Genomic DNA, 19,500 nt, shown 5'->3' with positions numbered 1-19,500 from the left:
CACTGAGCCACCTAGCTGCCACAATAGTGTAAATTTTAATAAAAGTCAATGTTAAATATTTCAGGTAAATAATGTATTAAAAATACTTCATACAAGAGATACATTAAGTCTCTGGTCTTCTTGGAGGAATGTTTGTAATAATACTAATCTACGATCTTGAAAATGATAGCAGCTAAACCAGACTACTCAAAATAGCCTGCAACTGCGAAGACTTAAAGCTACCTCAGGAAAGGACTCAACTGTGTGGATACATACGGTTCAGCAAGCATCATGGGTAGTGCGGTCTCTTGTATCTTAGATGGCCGGTTAAAGCCCATAGCATAGACCCCTTGCAGAAGCTGTGGTTTCCTGGATGGAACAGAATGAAATTGGCTGATCATCCCAAAACACAGTAGGTAAGTGATAATTCAGTCTACTTCCCATCTAGCAAAGAGTGGCCCCCAGTGCTATCAACCAGACACTTCTCCAGGACATCAACACCAGCACCTTTTCTCACAATTTCTATCTTCGATGGCTTCTTTAACTTAGAAGATTCAGAATAACTATCTTTCTGAGAACAACACAAACTTCCATCCAGCCACAAATCAGGCCAGGCCTCGATGTTGAATCTTTTTTGAAAACTGCAGGAGTTATGATTATCAAGTGATTCATAGCAGACAACTGAAAAAACTTATTTAAATAGAAGTTGTTTCTTATGATAAAAAGAACTTAAGTTTACAGCACAGGAGTTCGGTTGTGATTACTCTCAGTACAGACACTTAACAGAATCCGATGTAGGTCAGGGGTGGGGAAGCACATAACATGAAGGCCCAAGTTGGGTTGTGAAAGTTTAAGAAGTTTGACAATGACAGCGACCTAGTCTCAAGTCCTAGGTCTCACTTGAATCAAAGACCTGATCTCCCTTCCTTGAGGAGGAGACGATTTCAGGGAGGAATCTTCATTCTCTAAAAGAGAACCATTCTTGTCAATGGTGACCAAACTAAGATGATGTCTTTGCTCACTTTAATTAAGAAAAGAATATCTTTGTTCACCTTTGATCAGACTGAAAGGGGAGTAAGGGTGGCAGTGGGACCTCAGGCAGCCTCCTGGGGCTGTGGCAGCCTTTATGGCCACCAAGGCCCTCTGCCCTGAGCCCATTTGAAAGACAGTATGGGATTGGCCTAGGGAATGAGAAGGTAGTCAGAAATCCCTTCCTGAGCCCCAACAGACTAGAGGTCACTGTCTTCAGTTCCTGCTTCAAAGACTGTGGAGTGGAAGTTGCAATTTATACTTAAAAAAAAAAATTACATGATGTTTTTCTAATGTTCAATGATTCAAGCAATTCTACTTGAACTTCATGGTTCAAGAATACCTGCTGCATTAAAAAGAAGTTTAACTTTTGAATATGCTGGAATAACTTGAATTTAAGTTTAACCCACAATCCAGGGAGTGATTAGATCCACAAAAGTATTTTTTCTGATTGTATGCTAGCCAAACACTAAACAAACTGCATACCTATGGTTCTCCTCTGCTGGGAGTTCCACCTTTTGTTCCCTGCTTACTATAAAATGTAAGTTGGCAGTTGCTTGGGAGAGAATATTGTCTAATCCTTTCACAAAACAGAAAGGATAAGCAATATCAGTAAACTGTCTCAGACAGTCTGTGGCTAAAATTAAGAGCACAGTACCAAAAACATTGACTTGATCATCAATTGACTTCACAAAGGTGTAATTGCTATTCACAAAATCTCAAGGCAAAGAAAAAGAAATGACAAGAGAGTAGGCAGCTAGATTTCTAATATCATTCAAGGCTGCTCTTTTAGCTAGACTGGCTAGTTGGTTAGTGCCTTTAACTATTTAATAACCAAAAATCAACTCAATTTAGCAAGTGTGTATTTTTTCCCTAAATAATTTTCTGCCTACACCCTGAGCTTGTAATTCAACAGGCTTCCTAAGAGCACTTTTTGCCTGCAGACTCCAGTTCACAAACACAAAATACTCTCCAAGCATAACCTTTCTATGTCCTTCCTTTGAAAGCAGAGGACCACAAAGCCCCTGTTTCTGAATCTGCTGCCAAGGCTACTTGGAGGAGGCATCTAATGAAGACTCAGCTACTCAGAGTGCTCCCACTGATTCGCCACTTTCCTTTGACACAATAAATTATAGATTTGACACAAAAAACAAACCAAGTCCATTATCAAATATAGGTTCAATGTTGTACCATCTGGCTGTTCACTAGAGTCAAACACAAGAGAATCTGTCTTTCAAGGAGACCACATTATGTCAATATTATATAAGAATTCATTCTTTCAAAAAAGAAATCAAACAGGTGCAGGAATCAATGAGAATGTCTTGTCCAGTTCCTGAAAAGCAGCAATGAAACAGACAAATCTGAGCAGACTCTTGGCCCTGGGTGACTGCTGCCTGGGGTGGCCACTTCAACAGAAGTGAAACAAGAAGGAAAACTAGAGCTGATGATTGAGATGAGCAGAACCAGAAGAACATTGTACACAATATCATCAACATTGAGTGTTGACCTACTGTGATGGACTATATTCTTCTCACCAATGCAATGGTACAGAAGAGTTCCAGGGAACTCATGATGGAAGAGGATCTCCAAATCCAGGGGGAAAAAAAAAGAACTGCAGAGCATAGATGCTGAATGAACCATACTATTTCTTTTGTTTTGGGTGCTGTTGTTTTTTTCTATTTTGAGGTTTTTCATCAGTGCTCTGATTTTTTCCTCTTATGACTAATGCAGAAATAGGATTAATGTTATTATGCGTATATGTATATATGTGTGTGTGTGTATATATATATATAAAACCTATATCAGATTACCTGCTGTCTAGGGGAGGGGGAAGGGAGGGGAGGGAGGGAGAAAAATCTGAAATTGTAAAGCTTGTATAAACCAAAAGATGAGAACTATCTTTACATGTAATGGGAAAAAAATAAAATACTTTATTAATAAAAAAAGAAGGAAAGAGTGGAATGTGTTTTCATAGTGTGTTACAAAGGAAGGCAAAAAAAAAAGAAGGATCTCTTAACAGAGCTACTTCTTGATCTTAGCTGCCAATTTTTCATTAGCAGCATCATCAGGTTCCACTAAGCTCCACTTCAATGCTTTTAAAATCTAATACAAAAGTGGTAATTAAGCAGGTGTGTCCAGCCCTGTGGCCCTGCCCAAAGGGGGTGCTCTAAGTGCTCCCATCATGAAGCTTACAAATAAACAATACAACCCCTGTCCTCATGGTGTATCTATTCTAATGAGGGAAGATGAGTAGAGCTCCAGTAGGAAAGGGGGCTGTGCACAGAGCTTGAGGCTAAGACCACAGCCTCTTTGGAGGGGGCAACATCAAAGTCTTTACTTTGCCCAAGGCAGGACTAGGTATTAGATGGCTCTATGGATGACCACATCACAGCCTCTACTCTCAAAGATCTGACCCCTAATTGGGGAGGAGAGACAAAACATGTATACACATGTAAGAATGATATACAAGGGGAAAGGAATAAGAGCAAGAGAGAGAGAGACTCAAACAAAATTCCAAGAGACTTGAAAAAAGGTTTGCTTTCAGTTTGTGCAGGGGGAAAAATCAGGGAAGGCTTCTTGGAGGAGGCACCTGAGTTGGGCTTTGCAGGAAGGGAATGTGTACAAGTAGAGACAGGGAAGGAATATATGGGCTGGTGGTAGGTGGATGTCAGTTCAATTCAACAAGCATTTCTTAAGTGCTCTCTGTGTACCCGAAAGTGGGCTAAGTTTCAGGGATGGAGACAACAATAAAAACCCTCAGGAGCTGCTGCTCTCATACTGGAATGTCCTAGGTAAATATACAACAGTTGGGAATCAACAGCACCAAGGGGAAATGGCTAAGCAGTCATGAATGGTGCCTGTACACGGGTGAGTACATGTGTGTGCATAAAGGAGAGCAGAGTGAGAGAGGTCCAAGCTCTCTGGTTAGCTCTGATATATCACCATCCCACCATTGCTTCTCCAATTCCAAGTCCTTGGCAACAGGGAGAACAAGACAAGTGATACTTACAGCCGAAGCTCTTCAAAAGACTTCACTGAATAGAGGGGGGAATTCGGGTCCCGCTGTAGGACCTCCACTTGATTGGTGTTGTCCACGAGGTTGCTTCTGATCAGCTTGTTGAGCAGTGACTGTGCAGCTCTGTCTTCTACAAGTGGGATGACAAGTCCAGCCAATCAAAGTGGTTACAAGCGATGATGCACACCTACCTAGTCCAATCACTCACTGTCTGGTCCTGGGGGTCTGTCAACAAACATCCTTCCTCCTTAAGACTTTTCTCCCATTCCTCAGTCAAATTTTTCACTTCTCATTTTGGCCTCACCCAAAACTCCAATCTAGAAACCAAACTCCAAAAATGATCAAGTTTTGCACAGAAGGTGCAAAAACTGGGGCAGCTTGGTGGTGCAGTAGATAAAGCACTGGCCCTGGATTCTGCAGAATCCAGCTTCAGACATTTGACACTTACTAGCTGTGTGACCCTGGGCAAGTCACTTAGCCCTCATTGCCCCCATGCTCTCCCCACCAAAAAAAGTGCAAAAATTGGTAAGCTAGTTTAGATGGGGAATATTAAATAATATTAATGGACAGAGCTAACATCTTAAAACTTTGGTCAGGCACAGTAACACTGCATATTGCAGTCTCTGTAAGGATCAGCTGACTGACCATTACTTGGAAGTCTCCTAGGAAGACAGAATTCACCCCTAGACTATTTCAGGGCCTTAGGCCTTCCTGCTGCCAGTCAGTCCTATAACAGGAGCTCCTCAGGAGCAAGAATCATATCCTATTTATTGTGTTCTACAACACAGGGCCTTGACAGTGAAGAGGTGTTCCTGTTCAATTATTTTCAGTCATGTCAGACCTGATGTGACCCCCACTTGGGCTTTTCTTGGCAAAGATACTGGAATGGTTGGTTTGTCATTCATTTTTCTAGCTCATTTTACAGATGAGGAAACTGAGGCAAACAGGGTGAACTGATTTGCCCAGAGCCATACCACTACTAAGTGTCTGAGACCAGATCTGAACTCACAAAAATAAGTCTTCATGATGCCAATCCTGGTACTCTACCCTCCAGGGCACCAAAAAAAGGTTCTAAGTTATTTGTCAAAATGAAGTTTTTTTAAAAAGCTTTGAAGGAGGGGCAGCTAGGTGGCACAGTGGATAGAGCACCAGCCCTGGATTCAGGAGGACCAGAGTTCAGGTCTGGCCTCAGACACTTAACACTTACTAGCTGTGTGACCCTGGGCAAGTCACTTAACCCCAATTGCCCTGCAAAACAAAACAAAACAAAACAAAACAAAAGCTTTGAAGGAGGGGGAGCTAAGTGATGCAGTGGATAGAGCACCGGCCCTGGAGTCAGGAGTACCCGAGTTCAAATCCTGCCTCAGACACTTAACACTTACTAGCTGTGTGACCCTGGGCAAGTCACTTAACCCCAATTGCCCCCCCCCCCACACACACACACAAAAAGCTTTGAAGGAACACCCTGAACCTTTTAGAACTTAATTCCCAGCATCTAATTTCTCTTCTGCTCTAAGAAAGCCCAAGTTACCTTTCTCTTCTTCATCTGTTTTCCCTGAATTCTCATCCACTTTGAGAATACCTGTATCAGAAAGACAACTGCTATTATTCAAGGGCATCTCAGAGATCTGACCATTTAAATACTATGACAGATTTAGTTGCAGTGTCATCTGAGGGAGGAACCCCTCTGGTAGCCACACTCTGGCTATTCTAGCCATCCCAAATAAAAAGAACCAATATCAATTTAGCACTGGTAGTTAAAGGCTATGAGGGAGTTTGTGGTCACCTGCTGGACAGCTACTTGCACATGAAGCACAAATTTACTTATAAAACTGGGGGTTTTGTTCCTCAAACCCCACACCAGCGTTTTCCTAACACTATTACATATATCGGCAGCTAAAGTACCTATCGTCTAATAAGGCTTCCATAACTGGACATTTTGGGCTTACAGAATTCTACCATTTACTAGGTATAATATGTAGACATAAACATGAAATGGTTATTTCTCTCTTAAACTAATAATCAATTACTGAATTATATTAAAATGAAGGAAATTGTTGATGGATAATGAGATTGCCCAAATCTCCTTGCCTTTTGATCCTGGGTGGGAGAACCCACTGAACTAAAGCAGAGCTTCTTAAACTTTTTTCCACTGTCAACCGCTTTTTTTCTCCTAGAAATCTTTATGGGACCCCGGATATATAGGCATATAAAATAGGTACACAAACTTCTTAGTGTTGCCAAATTTTTCATAACCCCCCACATTCAGTTACAGGACCCCAAAGTTTAAGAAGCTCTGAACTAGACAACCTTATAAAGAATTTCATCTAAAGTGAATTCAGGCCCATTGTGTTTTACTCAGGATTGGGTGGAGGTAGATCCTTTGTCTAGAAAGCCTGAGGTTTGGGGTGAGCTAGGAGAGAGTGATCAAAGTCAGGTCTCCCAGTCTCTCATTAGAATAAGTCCATCTCTCATCATCTTTCTCATTAACCAATCAGAGTTGATAGCCATCCTCAGAAACACCACTCTTCCAAGGGCTTATCAGATTTGAGTGGGTTCCATGAGGAGGCTCTGACATTCAAGAGTGCCCCTGACTCCATTTATTAATTGTCCACTAGCAATAATTAATAAAGTCATTACCCAGAAATTCCGTCTCCTAAATGTTTTATAGATCACACAAAGAAACACTTTCTTTCTGGTGAGATAAAGACCACCACACAACTTACTATCTATATATCTGAAACTTGATAGAGGCAGCTTGGCCTGGTAGATGGCAGGACAGCCTTGGAGTCAGGGAAACCTGGGTTCATGTCCCACCTTGATATATAGAGCCTATGATTCTAAGTAAGTCCCTTTACCTCTCAGCACCCTAAACAACCCTCTAAGGCCATAAATTCCAGGATTTGCTCATTGATATTCATTTAATCAGTCAATAAGCATTTATTAAAGGTGAATATGTGCCAGGAACTGGAAAGACAAGTGCAATCAAGGAAACACTACTGGAGAAATTCTTGTATCCCAACAAGGAAGACAAGTCCACATTTAAGCATGGATAGAATAAAACAGTAGATTTAAGGGAGTGAATTACAAGAAGGCCAAGAAGGAAGGCAGTAGCAGCTGGGGGATCAAGAAGGCTTCATGCAGAAGATGCAACTTGAGTCTCCAGATAGTCATGAAGAAAGGGATTCTAAGGAGTGGAAATGAAAGGGGAGCGCAGCTCAGCCACGGGAAGACAGGAGTGTCATGTGTGAGGAACAGAGACGGACAGGTTGGCTAAATGGAAGTGTGGGAAGGGGGAGTAATGTTCAATGAAGCTAGAAATAGATTGGAGCCAAGTTATGAAAGTCTTTAAAGAGTTAACAGAAGGGGGCAGCTAGGTGGCGCAGTAGATAAAGCACAGGCCCTGGATTCAGGAGGACCTGAGTTCAAAACTGGCCTCAGACACTTGACACATACTAGCTTTGTGACCCTGGGCAAGTCACTTAACCCCCATAGCCCCACCCCCACCCCCCCAAAAAAAGAGTTAACCGAGAGGTTTATAATTTATGCTCCAGGCAATGGGGAGGAGGGAGGGCAGATACTTGTTGATTGATTAATTGTAGAGGGAGTTCCCAACATGATGAAATTACAGGTCCTGAATAACAACAAAAATGCAAAATAAAAGCTACATTTCCAGGCAACTGTTACAAATTCAAAGCAAAAATCAGAGGAAAACACATTTCACTTTTACTACTCACCTAGTTTGATTTTCTCTTCCTGGATTTGCAAACCGCTCAACTAAGAGGAGAACAAAAGGCAAAAGTTTTAGGCAAATTACTGGTTAAACAGAGACTTCCACCAGCCCTAAGAGCCTCTATAGGGAGGCCTGAGGCAGAAATCATCTCTTCGGTCTTACTTCTTTCAATCACTGAGCATAGAGCAGTACCTTAGGGTTTAGAGGTCAGATTTTACCTGGTGAGTTCAGAATGCAGGTGCTTTGGGATTTATAAACCTAGTTGATTTTGTTTATCAGCTACACCCTACTTGGGTGAAGCAGCAATTTTAAGTTCAAGGAGGTCGAGCAGGGGCACCAGGAAAAGCTGGGGTCAAGCCCTGCTTCCGACACACCCTGCTGATGTGGGATGGAATTTGGGTCAAATTGATTGTGAGTCATCCCAAAAGAATTACAAGACTCAGTGACTCAGTTTCCCAAGTTTTATTGCAATACTGTGAGTGATCACAGGGAGAGAACCAAAATATTAAAAAGGTATCTCTCGAATAGTGAAAGAAAAGAGTTATATTTAGAAGTTGATTATCAGTCTCATTAAAATAATCACCACCTTGGGGGGGGGGGGCTGTCTACTCATATTCTCCACCAGGGCAGCTAGGTGGCACAGTGGATAGAGCACCAGCCCTGGAGTCGGGAGGACCTGAGTTCAAATCTGGCCTCAGATACTTAACACTTACTAGCTGTGTGACCCTGGGCAAGTCACTTAACCCCAATTGCCTCACCAAAAAAAAATAATAATAACAATAACAACAACAATAATAATCTCCACCTAGGGGTGTTTTTTCATTAGAATTTCTATAGGTTGTCTTTTTCCTTTATTGTTATTTTGACCTGACCTGTTCTGGTCCTATGGATGCTGATCACTTGTGGTTCAGAGAACCTAGCATAAGTTATCCATTAACTGGGATCTGACTCCCTTTTGGAGCTCATATCTGTATTAGAGCTTGGGTCTTGGGCTTTTCCATTAACCCTTTTTTTGCCTCCTACATCACTGCCATGTGACCAAGGGCCAAGTCCCTGAACCTCTGGATGCCTCAGGCATCTCACTGACTCAAAGGTGCATAGGCTGAGCTATACCTCAGCCAGTCTCCAACACCACTGGTCAAGTCACATCCACCTCCCAAAACTTTCATATAAGCACAGTATCATGTGACTTGGCAAAGTGAAAAAATATGTCATCTAAAACATCCCACATACTTTGATTTCCCAAAAATGAACCTCAAAGTTACATGAAAACTCGAAAGGAGCATCAGTAGGCAAACACTTGGGTTTCCAGTTTTACTTTGCTGAACCTGGTTTCATTAAGACCCTGGTTATAGCCCACACTGGCTACTCTTCATTCCTGGTCACTTCTTTAGGCCAGAAAGAGTCCTGATTCACGACTCTCGGCACTATTTTGCTCATCAGGATAAAGAACCAGACATTCCAGATCTTGGCTCCAGGCATTTTCTCAGGCAAACCCCATACCCAGAAGGCTCTTCTTCCTTCACCTCTCTCCCTCCTGGCTCTCCTCAAGACCCAACTGAAATCTCATCTTTTACCAGAAGCCTTCCCCAAACCCTCCTAACTCTGGGGGGCCTTCCCTCTGCTAATTACTTCTTATTTGTCCTGTACGTAGCTTGCCTGTATGTATTTATGTTTGCATGCATGTGGACTTCACCATTAGATGGTGGGAGCTCCCTGAAGGCAGTGACTATCTTTTGCCTCTTTTTGTATTCCCAGCACTTAGCACACACTGTGCCTGACACATAGGCGTTTAATAAATGATTACATTGATTGTGACAGTTAACAGCTCACATTCATTTAGCACTTTACGATTTGTAATGTGTTTCCCTCCCAGCAACCTTAGGGGATAGGCAGGGCAGATAATTTAGCCCCCACTTTGTAGATGAGGAAACTGAAGCTTGGCTACCTGCTTAAGCACATAGACAGAGTTCTTTTAAGATCTTTAGGATTGTCCTTCTCAACTGAATAACTCGGCCAATGGGTGTAACAATGCTTGAGAGGCACTGAAACCAGATCTTCAGATACTAAACTCTGTGTTCCCTCCACTAGGATGTGATGCCTCTAAACTGACTAACATTAGACCTCCTGGGGGGTGAGACTGTCTTGCTTCTTTGTATTTGTATCCAAAGTGCTTAACAGAACAGTGCCAAACATTTAGTAAGTAATAAATGCTGGGCTCCACTCCTCCCTCTCCATCTATCTATATATCTCTGAAAGGTGATGCAGGTTGAATTCAGGAAACAGTTAGTAGTAGTGACAATGTCAAGCACATGAAGAGCACAATGAAAAAAGACTGGAGGGAGCCAGTCTTGGGAAGGCCTTAAATACCAATAGTCTATATAGGATCATACAAGCCAGTGACCTACAAGGTGGGAACCAAGCCTCTCAAGTGTGTGTTACTAACCAGAAGGTGGAAAAGTGGGTGTATCCCTCCTGGGGTGCTTGTCTCCAACTAGACCTCCCCTCATCACCCCCCCCCAAACACTCCAACACTCCCCTGCCTCAGTTATTCAAGTCCTTAACTGCCTGAGCTTTGACCAAGAGCAGTTTCTAACAATTACTTCCAGGCATCCAAAGCAGCAGCAGCAGCAGCTTATAAAGGTCCTAGTGGAAAAATGAGGTCTCCCTCACCTTCTAGTCACCAGGGCTCACATCCCAGCTTTAGCATCATCTGACTCCTCGCTCTCTCATTCAGGTTGTGATGTCTAAAAAAATCTAAATGTGTAGTCACCTTAAATTAGAAGCTTTAGCACCAGTCTTTGGGCATTAAGCATTTGTTAAAGCATACCAGGTATTCATGTGGAGTTCAGCAAGTTAAGAAAAGGCCTATCTAGCCTAGAGTTCCAGCCTGGTCTGGTGTTTCCTCAAGTCCTCCACCACAAGCCTGCTTCAACCACCAACTCCCCAGCAAACTGAGTGTGGAAGCTTTTTATAGGTCCAGAGCATGGGTGGTCCTTACACACTGCTTCAAGCTGGATAGGTTAGTCTCATCCAAATCCATCAGTCACTGGACTTGAAGGTGGTCTCCAGTTAAGTTCAAAGTCTTCTGAGAACAATACCTTCTTAAGGGCTAGCCAGGAGTGCTTACAATCTAGTTAACTTGAAGTAGGCTAATCAGTAGTCAATCACTCTCACTTAATTCAATCAATTTAGATTAATCTCCATGTGGGCCTTTGAGTATCTGCTAAATCCCATTATTTTGTCACAAGGTGCAGAATCTTATTTCTACAACCATAACATCTTTGGCAATCTCCTCCCTTCTCTTCACCCCCACAGCCACCACCCTTATTCAGGCACTTATCAATAAAATAGGGAATGATAATGACTTTCCTGATGACTTCACAGTATGGTTGCAAAGCTAAAATGAAGAAATGGGCATAAAAGTATCTTGTTGTTCAGTCGTGTCCAACTTTCATTGTTTGCCATGTCCTTCTCCAGCTCATTTTACAGATGAGGAAACTGAGGCACAGTTTAAGTGACTTGCCCAGGGTCAACACCATTACTAACTCTGAGGCTATCCTTCTGACTGGGTCCACTACAAGTTTATGCTACACAATTTCAACTGGACCTTCCCTGTCATTAGAGGCAATCCTTCTGCACCTCCTTCACCAACCAATTACTAACCCATTCTCCATGGCAGCTCTTCCAAACCTTTTTATGCCTCCTCAAATTTCCCATGGGTGTCCTCACCACCCTCTCAGCTGAGAACTTTGCCTCATTTTACAGAAAAAACTCAAGTCACTTGCCATGAGCTCCCTCTTCTTCTCCCCTCATTCTCATCTCCTATCAGTGAGGTGCCTTCTGCCACTTTCCTCCCTCACCCCTGTTTCCCATGAAGAAGTGGTCCTACTCCTTACCAAGGCTAACCCTGCTACTTGTTCAAGTCGTCCCATTGCATTCCATCCCATCTCCTCCCTCGCCCTTGTGTTCCACTCTCTTCCTCTCTATTGACTCCTTCCCTGCTGCCTGGAAACATGCCCAAGTCTCTCCTCCATCCTGAAAAAGCCCTCACTTGATCCTTCTATCCCCGTTAACTATTGTCCTCTCTCTCCTGCTGTTTTCTACCAACTCTCTGAAAAGGCATCTCAATAAGAGTCTTGACCCTCTCTCCTCCATCCCTCACAATGGGGCTCCTGACCTTGCCATTCCTCCAGAACTGCTCTCTCCAAAGTGACCCATGACCTTCTATCTGCCAAAGCCAATGGGCTTTTCTCAGTGCTCAGGGCCCTTGACCTCTCTGCAGCCTCTGATGCTCCCTGATCCTCTCCTCTCCAGGTTTTCCGGACACCCCTCTCTTGGTCCTCTACCTCCCTATCAAACTGCTCCTTCTCAGTTTCCTTTGCTGGATCTTCATCCAAACCACCCCCCCCCCCATTACCCTAGCTGTCACACAGGGCTCTGTCCTGGGCCCTCTTCTCCCTCTATGCTATTTTGCTTGGTGATCTCATCACTTCCCAGGGATTTAACACCATTTCTACCTGGTGATTCTCAAATCTACCTCTCCTGTCTCAGTCTCTCTGCTGACCTCTCAAACAGGATGTACAAGCAGACACCTTACAGTCATTCTGGCCAAAGGAGAACTCACTCTCTTTCCCCCTAAACCCTCTCCCCTCCTAGCTGCCCTATCCCCATCAACACCAGCCTCCCATCCCCATGGCTCACAATCTAGGAGTCATCCTGGACTCCTAGACATCTCTCCTTCCCCCTTCCCCAATTATCCAAGCTGTTGCCAAGGCCTCTTGCCTCCCCTTTGTGGCCTCTCCCAAACAGGCCCCCTTCTTTCCTCTGACACCCCTACCACTATGGAGCAGGCCCGGGTCACCTCATGCCTGGACAATTACAACAGCCTGTTGGGCAGCTCTGCCTGTCCCAAGTCTCTCCCCATTCCTGTCCATCCTCCATTCAGCTGACAGTCATCTTCCTAAAGTATGCCCAGGAGCGCCCATGTCACCTCCCCCACCCCCTTGGCCCTCTCTCATCCTAGGACCAAATACAAAGTGCTCTGACTGTCGAAGCTCTTCATGACCTGATGGTCTCCTACCTTTCCAGTCTTCCTGTACTTCAGTCCCCATCACATACTCTTCCACGCAGTGACACTGGCCTCCTGGCTGAGCTCTCTCCCTCCTCATTCCCCTGGCTTCCTTCATATCCCAACTGAAATCCACCTTTAACAGCAAGTCTTTCCCAGCCCTTCTTAACTCTAGGGCCTTCCCCCTTTTAATGATTTCCTATTGCTCCTCTACAGTTTGGATCGGTTTGTTTTGCTTATTCTCCCCCCCCTCCCCCCATTAGATTGTGAGCTCCTTGAGGGCAGCTGCTGTCTCTTGCTTCTTTCTGTAACCTTGGAATAGTGCTTAGCACATAGGAGACTGGTAATAAATGTTTGATAGATTTAACAATTGTTAAGCACTATTTCCCAGGCCCTGTGCTAAGGCCCTAGGGTACAAAGGAAAAGGAAAAAGAAGAAAGTTCCTGTCCTCAAAGAGCTTACATCCTATTGGGAAGAAACAGCAGGACAACAAATAAGCAAATACAAACTACCTACAAAGCCATGTCCAGAGGCACTGGTCAGGATGAAACTGTGTGTGGCAGGTGGTATTGGGGCAAGTTAGGAATTCTATGGTCTTGTAGGTCCTCAAGTTTGATGTACGCATCATTCACACTCACTGAGCACTGCTGTCCCATGGCAGTAGAAAGGGCAATGGATTGGTTGTCCAAGCAAACAGGTTCGCATCCCACTTCTCTTGCTTACAAGTATGACTTCAGGCAACACACTTTGACACTTTAACCCTTTAACCTCTCTAAGCCTAAGTCAGTTATCACTTGATTTTATGAGATCCAGTGTCTGTGTGACTGAACGCGTACGCACGCACGCGCGCGCACACACACACACACACACTTCCTGCTGCAGAGCCTGGATCCTGGTAAGCACATGACCAATGTCTGACCAGGGCAGGGGAGCTCCCAACTACGGCTAAGGCCTATATGGCAAGTGCCTAAGAGGGGCAGAGGGTCACCAGGCTACCAAAGAAGGAGCCAATTGGCCAGATCAGAAAAGTGGGCAGGCTGAAAGTTTCTGTGCTGATCAGTAAGAGGGGAAGAGGAGGGGGAGAAGAAAAGGTGGGGGGGGGCGGGAAGGAAAAATAAAACATGCATTTAGTTCTCAAGGACTTTTATAACAGAAAGAGAATCAGAAAAGTAGAATAAAGGCTCTCATTCATTTAAAACATCTGCTCACTAAAAAAGTAACAAAAAAGTAAAAGCTGAACAGCTTTCTTTAGCTTCTCTTATTCACTGACAAATCCATTTAGCAACTAGAGCAGAATTGGTTTCTTAGATATCAGATACATCTTACTAAACAAGAAGCAAGGGAGGAAAATGTCCCAGGACACTGAGGTCTTAGCCTGTAAATATTCTGAGAATGTAGTCTAAAACTAAAGCAGACATTAGCTTACTCAAATTTATTTAAGAACTACTATTTATCCCACCCCAGCCCCACAGTTTTCCACAAAATTGAAATCATGAAGGAATGAAATCATAGGGCTCTTGGTTCTTTTCATGGGTCACCAATTCAGAAATGTTAGTGGTCTGGCACACCTAGAATCTATTAGAAACCCAGATACCCCAAATACCCAACATTCCTTCTTTCTGCTTGGGGAGGGGAGGAGAGGGGCCAATAACTTCTGTACTTGAAACTCTCAGGCACAGACTCTAGAACAAAACTCTGGGCCCAATTCTAGCCCTTAATGCTTGTCCAGGACACTTCTAGAGTACCCATTTTGTGTAGAACACTGCACTAGAAGATACTTTGGGAATACTAAGGAAGCATAAAAGTCCTGTCTTTCAAAGAAAGACAGAATGCTATAAGCATCCAGAAAGAAACAATGTAAATATCATGGAGCCAGTCAGGATTACACAGGACCTGGCAGCTCCAACATTAAAGGACGATGATATTCTGAAGGTAAAGGAGCTTGGATTACAACCAAGAATCAACCCAACCACCCAGCAAAACTGATCATTATCTTTCAGGGGAAAAGATGGATATTCGATGAAATAGGAGACTTCCAAGGTTTCCTGAAGAAAAGACCAGAAATGAATAGAAAATTTGATCTTCAAATACAAGACTCAAGAGATGTATGAAACAGTAACTGACAACGCTGCAAACATCATGCTAAAAAGCATGGGATCAAGCACACAGCCCTGTGTCACTCCACTGATGACTGGGTAAGCACAAGAGCATTATCCATTATCCAGGACCACTGCAAGCATGCTGTCATGGAACTGGTGTACAATACGGATGAACTCTGGGCAACCAAATTTTGCTATGATTTTCCACAAGCCCTCACAACAGTATGAAGTATTACTATAACATAGCAGACATTCAATAACGATTGATTGTATGAACAAGAGTTCAAGTTCAATTCAAATTTTCTAAAATTTCTCCAATAGATACTCTGGAAGTCTGCTTGTTCAACATCACCATTGTTATTGATAATATAGGAAGATCTAATTAATTTAGATTTGGTAACTCCTCATTTGCTAAAATTTAGACTCAATATTATGTGCCAGGCAAAGAATTTGATTGTGTGTATGGATAGTGTGAACAAGCTTTCAAGAGATAATTCAGCTAGTTGCGAACAAATAATTTTGAACACTTTATAATTACTCATTTATGACCAAATAATTAATAAAATAGGTACATAACCTCTCATTAAAGATACTTTTCTGGAGGAAAAAAAAAGAAAAGAAAAACACCAGCTTCCACTGACTCCACAAAACTGCCTTGCAGCAGACCTGAATGTACAATACTCAATTTCTTTGATACAAAAGTGGGCAACATTGTTGCTGCTAGTTTTTCAATATCAACCCAACTTTCACATGGTCTGCCCTGCAATTGAACCATAGTGTTAAATCAAAGTTTGCTGTTAGAAAGAATTGACTCATGGATATTTACCATAATAATGTACTTATATGGAAGGCAGTTAGTTTATCATGATTACTTCTAAAAATCCTTTAGGGCCATGAAAAGACCCACTACCCAAAGAAGTCAGATTCTCAAAGCACAAACAGCGATCCCTCCTTCAACACAGACACAGTCAGTGGGAGGATAAAGTCTGTGGTTTGCTTCAGAGGGAAGGACCATTCATCTAACAAACCAAGCTGTTAATGAGTCGAGTAACTGTGTGTTCTTTGTGAATGGGATCTAATACTTAAGTAAAATCTATGGAAATACTATGTGTAATCTGGGTGAAATTACTCAAAAAATAGGGTTCTTGTTACAGCTTGGTCAAAATGGGCTAAAACAACTTACTTTACACACAACTACTCACCATCCAGTCCTCTCTGACCTATTTATATTCAATAAATTCAATTCAGGCCCCCTCTCAGTTGGAAAATTTTATTTCAAACTGACTGTTTCAACTTCTCTGCTCTCAGGAGCAAGGTCAGAAACAACCTCATTACCCTTTGAGCACCAGAAATTGTCTATATTGGAAAGGCAAGCCTCAAGTAGGTAAATTTGATAACTCAATAGGGCTGCAAAAATATATCTGCTCAGACAGACAGACAGACAGACACACACACACACACAAAATCATTTCTACTCATCAACCATTTCTCAGGCTTCTAAGTGCCCAGCCCTGTGCCACACCTGGGCACAAACACCAAAATGAACTGGTTCCTAGCTCTGAGGAGACATACGAATATAAGATTAAATACAAACTAAACACCAAAATAACCGCGGGTTGTGTTTGTGGGACTGGGGGGTGGGAAGTCAAGATGACTACACTGTGAAAAAGCAGAGAGATGTTGGATGAGAAGGGAGAAGGGTGAGGATGCCGGGTACATCTCAGGAGCACACCTGAGGCTGGAAAGAGCTGTCAGTCAGTCCTCCCCCCCAACCCTCAAGATGGATAAAGGTAACCAGTTCGGCTAAACTAGCCAATGGGGTGACTTACACACGTGTAAGTCACATGTGCCTCCCCCCTCCCCTATTCCATGAAGAGGGAGGAGTGTTTCGTCATCAGTTTTCTGCCATCAATATTGGTCCAGGGCATTTAATCTCCATTCAGCTGCCTTTCCATGATATTTTCATTACATTTCATTTACCGCCTTGTTATGCTTTCTTTGCCATTTCTGCCCATTTCTCTTAATTGCTCATCTTTAAAAGGGCGGGGCGGGGGGGGGGGGGAGGGAGGCAGTGTATCTCCACACGATGAGGCCCGGCTTTGTTCCCACTTTCTTGGCTGCCACCAAAACCCCTTGAACCTTTCTCTTTGTCTCCTCGGGCCACATTCCCGGTAAGAGACTCGCCGGGCCAGCGGTTCCGAAGAGTCTAATCGCGTTTCCACATTAGACAACACCCACAACGGCCCCTGAACAGCCCGTTTCATCTTTTATCCCCTTTGCTGAAGGGGGAGCTGAAGCCTCTGCACATCTGTCTGCCCGCCGAGTCCCCTCCTGCGCCCACCTGTCTAGCGGACAATGGCCCTGCCTTTTAGGCATCTGGGCCCCTTTCCCGGGTACCTCCAGGGTCGGATTCTACAAGACGTGGGCTTCAGAGAAGACCAAGAGGTAGCGAGCATGACGAGCACACATGCCCCCCCCTCCCCATCCCGCTTTCCGCAGGGGGGGTGGGTGGGGAAGGGGGGGTGGCACCGTCAGGAATTGGGGTGACTTGGCTCAGGAGGAGCAAAGGCTCCACGAGGCGCCGGAGAAAGGCCGCCAGAGAGCTTGGCAGGGAGATCCCGGGAGGTCGGGGCCCTTATTCTCTCCGCTATACGGATGGGGAAACTGAGGCTGAGGCCTGGGTGCACTAAGGGCTCGCAATCACGCGGCTGACCAGGAGAGTCTGGGACAGGCTCCCCGGGGCACGATCGGGGCTCGGACTCCCCTGGGGCGCGGGGCACAGGCACGCCAAGCGCGGCCGCCGAGGCGCGAGGGAGCCCGGCCAAGCCAGGCCAGACCCAGCGAGACACAGGGGTGCACCCCGCGGGATCGGGCCCCGCCCCCCTCCTCTCCCCTCCCCTCCCCGGCCCAGCCTCGCCGCCCGGCCGGACGCGGCTACTCACCGACTCGGCGGCCGCCTCCTGCTCGTCCACCGCCAGAGCCCACGAGTCAGTGGCCATGGTCCCGAGGGAGTGGAGCGGCGGCGAGACGCAGCGGAGCAGGTTCGGCGGAGCAGGAGCACGCTCGCACTCGCAATGGCGCCGCGGGCAGCAGAAGGCAGGCGGGGAGCTAGGGAGGCAGCTAGCTAGGCTTCCGCACTACGCAGACGCATGGCCCACCCTCGTCCAACCCCCTGGAGCGGCGGAAGCGCAGCAAAGAACTAGCTTAAGTAGATGCCTTGGCTAGGTTCAGGTGTCAGCGATTTCTTTTAATGAAAAGCTTTGATTAGTGTTAAATGGAGAATGGGTGTGGGGATAGGGATGTTAGGTGAGGAATCTGGAGGAGTTTGCTAGTAAGGAATGGGAGAGAGTAGCAGGAATCTGCTCCTGCCCAATGAAGGCTGGCACTAAATCTGTGGTGTCCAACCCAAACAGAAATGAGGGCCACACAAATGTACAAAAAGGTCTCAGTGGCTGTAGGTTGAGTTAGAAAACCGCTTAATAACATCATCTATCTCATGCTACTTTTTATCTATTTGGTTACCGACTTCCCCAGCTGACCACTAAGGTCAATCACATTCCAGGTGTCAATCACCTTCATTGGCGTCCGAGGGGGAAATAGAAAACTTGGTAGTTTTCAGGAACGCCGAAAGTGGAGCTGTAGACTGCTTTGTAAGAGAAGAGAATTGTCCCAGACGGTCCTATATCACTCCTATCTCTGCTATTCCATGGACTCTGTAGCCCTGCCCTTCAAGGGTCTCTGCCTCTTTCCATAGGAGACATTCTGTGCTCCCTTGTTACATCCCTTTCATATCTGACATTCTATATTCAGTGATCCCTATGGCTTGAACATCCTGTAGTCAAGGCCCTCTGGTTTCTTCCAGGCTGTATCCTGAGTCTCTAAATACGACATAAAGTGAACGAACGTGTACAGAGCAACCTCTTTAAGGGCAGGATCCCTTGGACTGAGATCTGCAAGGAGAGCCTAGTACACTGCCCAGCAGTATAGTAACTGATCAAGAAATAGGGTGGAATAAGCAACTTGAGTAAAGACTGTTAAACAATTTCAGCTTTTCTCAATGTTGTAGGAGTGTACTTTAGCAGTAAGCTTATTTAGGTTAAAGCAGTTTCAATTATATTAAATGTTGCTCTTGTACCACATTATGTGGAATGTTGTTTGAGATGCATGTTGGGAGACGTGACTTTTTGTAAAACAAATATAGGAGCTGTGTCTGTGATTCAAAACTGAAACATATAGCATGTTTGTTCTAGTTTATTTCATTTACTATCCTGTAAGGCGCACATACATTTAAGGGTTTTTGGTTGTTGTTTTTTTTAAGTTATGGGGACAATTTTGAGACACAATACAGATACTTTAGGATTTGGTCTTGGTGTTTGAATTAAATTCCGAAGCCTTGATTTAAATCTTTCATTGTATTGTGATATCCTTTTAGGTATATTGCTAAGTGAAACTTCTTGGAGAGGCAATTGGAGTTAAATGACTTGCCTAGGGTCACACAGCTAGTAAGTGTTAAGTGTCTGAGGCCTTATTTGAACTCAGATCCTCCTGACTACAAGGCAGTGCTTTATACACT

The 19,500-nt window shown here is 44.3% G+C and overlaps 1 protein-coding gene across 1 annotated transcript in view; it reads right to left on the bottom strand.

Moving 5' to 3' along the window:
• The window catches only part of LOC122739900 (ATP-dependent RNA helicase DDX19B-like), a 31,764-nt gene extending 13,698 nt beyond the window's left edge, over nucleotides 1–18,066 (bottom strand). The window contains exons 1-5 of the mRNA XM_043981626.1: nucleotides 17,870–18,066; nucleotides 7,762–7,801; nucleotides 5,556–5,606; nucleotides 4,019–4,154; nucleotides 256–348 (exon numbers count right to left, since the gene is read on the bottom strand). Coding sequence (XP_043837561.1) covers nucleotides 256–348; nucleotides 4,019–4,154; nucleotides 5,556–5,606; nucleotides 7,762–7,801; nucleotides 17,870–17,926 — 377 coding nt within the window. The 5' untranslated portion in view covers nucleotides 17,927–18,066. The remainder of the gene's footprint in view (nucleotides 1–255; nucleotides 349–4,018; nucleotides 4,155–5,555; nucleotides 5,607–7,761; nucleotides 7,802–17,869) is intronic.
• Between the last annotated feature and the right edge of the window lie 1,434 nt (nucleotides 18,067–19,500).

Source organism: Dromiciops gliroides, chromosome 2 (genome assembly GCF_019393635.1).
Source record: "Dromiciops gliroides isolate mDroGli1 chromosome 2, mDroGli1.pri, whole genome shotgun sequence".
NCBI lineage: Eukaryota > Metazoa > Chordata > Mammalia > Microbiotheria > Microbiotheriidae > Dromiciops > Dromiciops gliroides.
The sequence above is the reverse complement of the archived record's forward strand: the minus strand, read 5'-3'. Positions and strand labels throughout refer to the sequence as shown.